This window comes from Capra hircus, chromosome 2 (assembly GCF_001704415.2).
Source record: "Capra hircus breed San Clemente chromosome 2, ASM170441v1, whole genome shotgun sequence".
NCBI lineage: Eukaryota > Metazoa > Chordata > Mammalia > Artiodactyla > Bovidae > Capra > Capra hircus.
In genome coordinates, this window is record NC_030809.1 from 117882530 (window position 1) to 117891015 (window position 8486).

General features: G+C 35.0%; 1 protein-coding gene across 1 annotated transcript; it reads left to right on the forward strand.

The window, feature by feature from the left end:
* On the forward strand, positions 30 to 6540 carry DFNB59 (deafness, autosomal recessive 59). Its single transcript, XM_018038786.1, has 6 exons — positions 30 to 240; positions 966 to 1161; positions 1675 to 1816; positions 2868 to 2985; positions 5733 to 5831; positions 6026 to 6540. The coding sequence occupies exons 1-6, from the start codon at positions 30 to 32 to the stop codon at positions 6316 to 6318; spliced, it is 1059 nt and encodes a 352-aa protein (XP_017894275.1). The 3' UTR covers positions 6319 to 6540.

The window sequence follows — 8486 nt, forward strand, 5'->3', positions numbered from 1 at the left end:
AGTGGATGACATTTTGATTCAGTATTAATATGTTTGCTGCTGCTACCAAGAGCTTTGTCAAACAAGTTGGAGATGGAGGGAGATTAGTTCCTGTTCCAAGCCTCAGTGAGGCTGACAAATACCAGCCTCTAAGTCTGGTGGTAAAGAAGAAGCGATGTTTTCTGTTTCCTAGATATAAATTTACTTCAACACCTTTTACACTGAAAGATATTCTTCTAGGAGACAGAGAAATTTCAGCTGGTAAGTTTGAATGTTTGTTTGGGAGTGATTATTCATTCACGTATATTATTCGTAATCTAAATGTAGGTTGTCTGTGCTACTTACGTTCGTAATATTTACACATTTTCATTGATGAAAGCTTTTATTACTGTAGCATAATAATGTTAACAATGCTTAATGTTTGTATAGTAGCAAATCTCTTATTGATTGAATAATTTCAAATGTATTTTATGTTTATTGTATAATTTAATTTTAGTTATTTTATAAGTTGTTTTAATCAGATCAGTTTAGAATATGGCATAATAATATATTTCTTCATTTACAAAATGGGGCTGTTATTCAGTCTTACCTATCTCACATGGTTAAATGAGATTAAATTAATTTGTGTTTATTTTTAATTCTCTTATTATGATTGGTAAGCTGAAATGTATTAAGAGGCTAGTTTAGAAAGTAAATTGACATTTTGCCAAACTTTTCTTATAAACACTTGTTTTTCTTTCAGCTAATCATTGGATCTTGATGCTTAAGTGTTCTGTTGGCTGAAAGAAAATTTGAGTTCGTTTAAAGTACTCTGGATATTTATTTCTCTTGTCAAATTAATTGAATTGCTCTTTTTCATCTTGATTTGAGATGGTACCATTCTCAACATTTGGGTAATCAAGTTTTAAATGATAAATTAACGTATTACTCTATATTTACATTAGATGAATTCGAGACATTTAAAATATTGATTTCTTGTTTTAAAGGTATTTCATCTTATCAGCTACTGAATTATGAAGATGAATCAGATGTTTCACTCTATGGAAGACGAGGCAACCATATTGTGAATGACGTTGGGATTAATGTTACTGGATCAGATTCCATTGCCGTAAAAGCTTCATTTGGTGTAGTAACCAAACATGAAGTGGAAGTATCAACATTACTCAAGGAAATTACTACACGGTCAGTATAATAATCCTTAATAGACTTCCATGTTTTCTTTAAACATTTTAATTATGTAAACTTCATGACAAAGTGTTTAAAACATTCCAGTTATATTTTACTAATTTGTTTGATTTATTTGAAATACTACAAATTAATCATATACTCGAACTTTGGATAAGTGTAGATATCCAGAATCATTTGGTTTAAACAAAATTTAATTTTCTGCAAGATGGCTTTTGTTCTGCACACATTTTGCTAAATTATAAGATTACAAGACTTCAAGAACCTACTTGCAACAAATACACTAAAAGTTTCCTCCAACAGACTCCTCTAGTACACGTTTTAACGAAATAGGAAAGGCAGATTATTAAATTTCTTTTGAGCATACTTTCTGATTTGTATTAGGACTGCATTGATTTACTTTTAATTAAGGTGGATCATGAATAGTAACACATGATAAGCAAAAGTGTACTTGATTATACATAGTTAGATGATACAGATTCTTGTGAATGTCTGTCTTCTTGATTTTAGAAAAATTAATTTTGACCACAGTTTGATACGTCAGTCAAGGAGCAGCAGAAAGGCAGTGTTGTGTGTGGTCATGGAAAGCATCCGAACCACACGACAGTGCTCACTGTCTGTGCACGCTGGAATTCGTGGGGAAGCCATGAGGGTAAACGATTAGACTCACTGGATTTCTGTACTCAAAAGCTGCAATGGGAATTTAAGTATTCAAGAGCCTTGTGTATTTTGTCAAATATTGAAATTAAACAGCTGTAATTGTATATAGGATTTTGCACGCTAATGGTTTTGGTTTAGAATATGAGGAAAGAAATCCAAGAAAATTTGAATTATAAACATGTAAATTAAAGTGCACAATGGAGTCCCTCAGAGTACTGTTTAAATGCTGTTTTAAGAATACAAACTGAGTGTGTTTACTGAACTCTTCAATTTTATTTTTAAGTGATAGAGTTTATACTTGAATTTAAAAGTTGAGTTTATATTTTTATATTAATTTTTCTAAAATAACATTGTCAGTAGCCAAACATGCTTCATTCAAAGTTAAATCCTCTAAAAAATCTTGAAAAGTTATTTGTGTTTAATTTTTGGCTCAATTATGACATTATTTGTCATTGCCTTTCCCCTAATAATGACACATAATGATGATTTGTTTTATTAAAATTAATTATTAGAAAGATAGAATACAGTGATAATCTTTTCAAGTCTTTGCAAATAAAGTGGCTACATTTAAGTGCCCACCAAATTGTTTAATATTGTATCATTTTGGGGGCATGAACTGAATGAAACATTTGCTTAATTGTTGGTGATTATTTTGGAAAGCTGCTAAAAGCTCTGGGGGCTTTGAAACAGTGGATACAATAGGCTAAAAACAAATGTAGCCCTTAAAGGCAGTGGATTTGCAGTTGAAAGGAAAAGGTTCCTATGACCCAAAGCATCACCCTTGTGGTAGCACTAGTCATTGGCTTGGATACAAAGTAAATGAGAAAGTAATAAGTATTTCCTAATATAGATCAGGAGTCCCTGGATCATTTATTTGAACCTCTGCTACAAACAGTTGAATTCAAGTAGGGTAGTTCTTTACTTGGAGGGGTGGAAGAGTTTGTTTGTTTTTGGTAGGATTGTAGGGAACGTTTTGTTTCTCCAAAAATATATCCTTTACATGTTATACTCCTTAACAATGTTGTTTAATTTATTTAATATAGTTTCATTTTATGGATGAACAGAATCCCAAGGGAAGGGACAAAGCTATTGTTTTTCCAGCACATACAACCATAGCTTTCAGTGTTTTTGAACTCTTCATTTACTTGGATGGTGCCTTTGGTGAGTGAATGATTTACGTGAAACACTTAAATTATTATAGTGAGAATCTCTGTCTCTGTCTCTCCCTGAGTGTCTAATGATGAAGAGTGATGCTGTCAGCAGTGTTGATATTATGCTTGGGTGAAATGACTGGGAAAGACCCAATAGTCCCTCCTTCCCCATAACCTCATCCCTGTTTCTTGGGGAAAGCGGTAGACTTCCCAAAACCCCACTTCCAGTTATAGTTGAGAGCTAGAATGCAATCCACTGGCAAAGTTATTTCCTTGACTAACATGGGAAAATAAAAAATAACCTTCTAATAAGTAGTTTTGGGGCTTCCCAGGTGGCGTTAGTGGTAAAGAACCTGCCCACCATTTCAGGAGACATTAAGAGACACGGTTCGATCCCTGGGTCAAGAAGATCCCCGGGGGGAGGGCGTGGCCAGCCACTCCAGTATTCTGGCCTGGAGACTACCGTGGACAGAGGAGCCTGGCAGGCTGCAGTCCATGAGGTCGCAAAGAGTCGAACACAACTGAAGTGATTTAGAACTCAATTGAGGATGGCAAATGGAGGAGGTATACACAGTAGGAAAGTGTCAGGGCACCCAAGCTAGCATAAGACAACCTTTCTTCAGGTTTTCCTTTCATAGACCCAGCTCTCCTGACCCTGGACTACCTAAACCCTTAAAGGTACAAGTACTTCTCTAAAACCGTCATCTTATATGATGCTGCAGTTCAGGTCACTTTAAATTTCTACATTGCATCAAGTTTTAATATTAGGAGACCAATCAGCTCAAATCTAGGTAAAACCCAAGGATTAGGCAAGGCCATTTATAAACATTTTTGTTGTTTTTTATTTCCTTTAAACTTTTGATTTTATATTGGAGCATAGCTGATTAACAGTGTTTCGATAGTTTCAGGTGGACAGCGAAAGGACACAGCCATACATATGCATGTATCCATTCTCCCCCAAACTCCCCTCCCATCCTGTCTGTCACATGACACTGAGAGGTGTTCCCTGTGCTATGCAGGAGGATCTTGTTGGTAATTCGTTCTAAATACAGCAGAGTATGCATGTCCATCCCAAACTGTCTTAACAATCCTTCCTCCCATTCTTCCCCACCCCTCCCCCAGCAACCATAAGTCCGTATAAACACTTTTATAAACATTTTTAGATCTGTTTCAGCTTTTGCAGTTCTGTTGGAAGAGAGAATGACAAGTCAAAAAAACAAAACAAAACATGTTAATAAATTTTGTTTGGGACACTAAAGGGTGTGAAAAAAAAAGTGAAGTCGCTCAGTCGTGTCCGACTCTTAGCGACCCCATGGACTGCAGCCCACCAGGCTCCTCCGTCCACGGGATTTTCCAGGCAAGAGTGCTGGAGTGGGGTGCCATTGCCTTCTCCAACTAAAGGGGGTAGGTTTTTACAATTATATTGATCATTAGAGTATAAACTGATATAACTGATAATGTCCATCAGAATTTAAAATTACATATATTTTAATCTTATTTAAACTTTTAGGAATTTATCCTACACATATACTCACACATATGTGAAAAGACATGTATAAAGATAGTTCATAATAGTAGAATTTTGGAAATAACCTTAAGATGGAGGGACTGAAAGAAAAAATTAAAAAGCTTAATGTCTAAGATTTACAAAACTAAATGAGTTTAGAAGAAACTCAAGTAGACTATCAAGTGATGTTTTGCCAGTCTGTAGCATTTCTACTTCTGCAGCAGCACCCTGGGGTATTCAAGCATACTGTATTAAAGTTTAAAATTGCACTGAGTCTTTTGGGACACCTTCTATTTCATTACCTGCTTATTAATTCCTAGATCACCATGTTGGCTGGAGTTATGAAAATATCCTTTAACACAGGTACTTAACATAGAGGTAAATCATCAGAAAATGAAAGCACCGTTAGAGTTAATAAGAAATGCGGCATGGACCCAAGAGAAGTAGATAATGACATACTTGCTCTGTTTATGACCCCAGACATGCTAATATGCTAGTAAGTGATGCTTGCAAAGAACTGGAATGACGCGTGTTTTTCAGCAGCTTTTTGGTTTAAATTGATTGCCAGTAATGACAGTGATATAGTAGGGAGGAAGAATCCTTCAAAACCTGACAATGCAGTCTGTTCCTAAGTACAAATTTCACATGTGTGTACATGTATCTGTTGGATAAATTCCTAGTAGTGTAAATAAGACTAAAATATATGTAATTTTAAATTCTGATAGATGTATCAAGTCTATCAGTTTATACTTCTGATGCTCAGTATAATTGTAAAAACCTGTACCCTTTAGTGAACTAAGGTACGTCCACACAATAGAATACTGTGAAGCTGTTAAGAATTAGCACTAAAGATACTACTGACATGGAATAATCTCTATGATATTTTAAAGAGATGTATATCTATTAATCTTAGAACCTAAGATTTTATATATGTACATACTTACATACATATGTACATAGCCTTTATGCCTGTGAAATATATGGAGTATTTCTATAAGTACACACAATAGTAGTTACCCCTGGGGTATAAAGCTGAAGCTGGGGTCAGTGAAGAGACTTATTTATCATTGTATCCTCTTTTTGTACTCTTTGAATTTTGTACCATGTAAATGCTAACTTTTCTAAAAATATGTGAAATTTAACTTAAAAAATAAAGTGAATGGGATGTGCCAGAATTCAACCGCAATTAAAACTCCCAATAAAATATGAGTTGTTCAGATTATAACATCTTCTAAAATTTTTTTTTATAGACCTTTGTGTCACTTCAGTGTCAAAAGGAGGATTTGAAAGGGAAGAAACGGCAACATTTGCACTGCTCTACAGATTGAGAAATATACTATTTGAAAGAAGTATGTCCATTGAAGATTTTGTTCCTTCTCAGATTAACACATGAGGTTCTCTTTATTAATCCTGTCTTTAAGAATTTGAATTTAAAAGCCAAATTTCATGACTGATTGTTTAGACTTACACATACTTATAAATGCAGTCTAGCTATACATTTTTTTATTCGACTTTTAACACATGTCTGTTTTTATCCTTTTAGATAGAAGAGTGATGGACGCCATTTCTCGTTCACAGCTTTACTTAGATGATCTTTTTTCTGATTATTATGACAAACCTCTCAGTATGAGTGATATTTCACTCAAAGAAGGTACTCACATCCGTGTTAACTTACTTAATCACAACATTCCAAAAGGACCTTGCATACTCTGTGGAATGGGGAACTTTAAAAGGGAGACAGTTTACGGGTGTTTTCAGTGCTCTGTTGATGGGCAGAAGTACGTGCGACTTCATGCCGTTCCTTGTTTTGACATTTGGCACAAGAGAATGAAATAAAATGGCAAATGAATGTACCTTGCTGGTGTTTTGGGTGCAACTGTACCGCACACCTTTCCAAAATTATCTTGGTTCACTTTGATGAACTGTAGCAAATTAAAGAGGGGGAGGAATGAGAAATTAACCTGTCTGGGCATCATTTTTCCCATTTATAACATGGAGATGATAATAGTGTCTACCTCAGAAATTGTCATGAAGATTAATAATATTGTTTATATTGGAAAGGCTTACAGATAAAATTCAGAATATAGACATTTCTTCATAAAATCTGCCAGTTGCATATACTTTGGAACTTAGTCTGCCATTTTACATACAAAACTTTCGAGATACGTGTTATTTTTAATCAACTTTTAATTCAGTATTTGAGGATGACAGGAATGCACAAGTGGCAACTTTCTGATGCCTTAACTGTTGCCCTAGGTTTGGTAAAATGAGAAAAATGTGTTAATAATTTAATGTAATCCTAAATGTTTAATTGTGGTATCAAATTAAAAGCACACTGAGCTCAGTATGGGGTTTTGTGTACATAGTTAAGCGTGACTGATAGTAGTAATGGGCTGCCGTTCAGTGATGTAGGTATATATGTGCGCACCAGCTTTGTCTTTATAAGAACTCACCACTGTCATTTTAAAGTTAAGGCAGCTGGGACACATTCACTTCTCTTCTTTGAAAGTGTTTAAAACACTTAACATACTTTGTTCTCAGAGACCTTTTTCATCTACTCTGTAAGACATATGAAATTTTTTCATGCACAAACCTAAATAATTGGCTCAGCTGGTAAAGAATCCACCTGCAATGTGGGAGATCTGGGTTCTGTCCCTGGGTTGCGAAGATCCCCTGGAGAAGGGAAAGGTTACCCACTCCAGTATTCTGGCCTGGAGAATTTCATGGACTTTATAGTCCATGGGGTTGCAAAGAGTCGGACACAACTGAGTGACTTGCATTTGCACTCACTTGCATTATTAAAATAATTACAGAAGTACTGTTAAAATTTCAGAACTCAAAGTATATAGTACAGCAGTCACTACTAGGCATATGCCAATGAAGGTGTTAGGCAATTGTGTAAATATGAAATATTTACTTGTTTATGTATGTAGAAGGGTTAAAATTTTATTTATTTAAATGTGAATAGTTTTCAAGTAAATTTCCATATTCATATGACATCATCTATGATTTTTTAAAACATAAGTTTAAAAGTACTTGGTATGAAAATAATGGGATAGAAAGGTTAGAATTATCATAGGATAATTTCCAGTATAGCTTTCATGACATTTTTGTTTTGCAGAGTATATAATTCAGATGCAAATATGAGTATACTGATCAAAAAAGTGACTTTTTTATATGGATATAGACATGGGGACAGTTTCTAAACCAAAGTATATTGTGTTATCAACTTAAGTTTACTACTGAGCAGGGTTTTCTGAGGAAGTTGAAGGGATGAAAGTTGAGATTGAGTTAAGTGAGCAGGAGGTATAAGACTGGGTTATGGGAATGAAGAAATATTGGGAGACAGGAAAAGATAGTAAATGTTTTCATTTTATGAATTGTCTTGCTCTGTGCTACACATATGTGATATTCACTAACCTAGTGGGATTTGTGTTGCCCTTATGCTTTATTTTTTTAAGATTTTTTTTTTGATGTGGAATATTTTTAAAGTCTATATTGAATTCGTGACAATATTGTTTCTGTTTTATGTTTTGTTTTTTTGACCAAGAAGCATGTGGGATTATAGGTCCCCGACCAAGGATCGAACCCCCACACTCTCCATTGGAAGGCAAAATTCTAACCACTGAATGGCCAGGAAAGTCCCCTTATACTTTTAAGTTGTAGGATTTCTAGCAGTATATATAAAGAGGTTAAAAGATAATCAATAAACAATGGTTTGGAAAGAGTATAAGTTTCATAAAATGGAAAAAACTGTTTTAAACTTACTTGTTTTGAATAGAGCTGTTTACTACTTAAGCACACTTTTCTATGGGCTTCCCTGGTGTCTCAGATGGTAGAGTCTGCCTGCAATGCAGGACACCTGGGTTTGATCCCTGGGTCACGAAGATCCCCTGAAGAAGGGAATGGCAACCCACTCCAGTATTCTTGCCTGGAGAATTCCATGGACAGAGGAGCCTGGTGGGCTACACCCCATGGGGTCACAAAGAGTCGGACACGACTTG

Coding starts and splice junctions, on each gene's coding strand:
- DFNB59 (XM_018038786.1), top strand. CDS start 30: ATGTTTGCTGCTGCTACCAAGAGCTTTGTCAAACAAGTTGGAGATGGA. Junction 1,162..1,674: donor CTCAAGGAAATTACTACACG/GTCAGTATAATA, acceptor TCTTGATTTTAG/AAAAATTAATTTTGACCACA. Junction 1,817..2,867: donor TTCGTGGGGAAGCCATGAGG/GTAAACGATTAG, acceptor TATTTAATATAG/TTTCATTTTATGGATGAACA.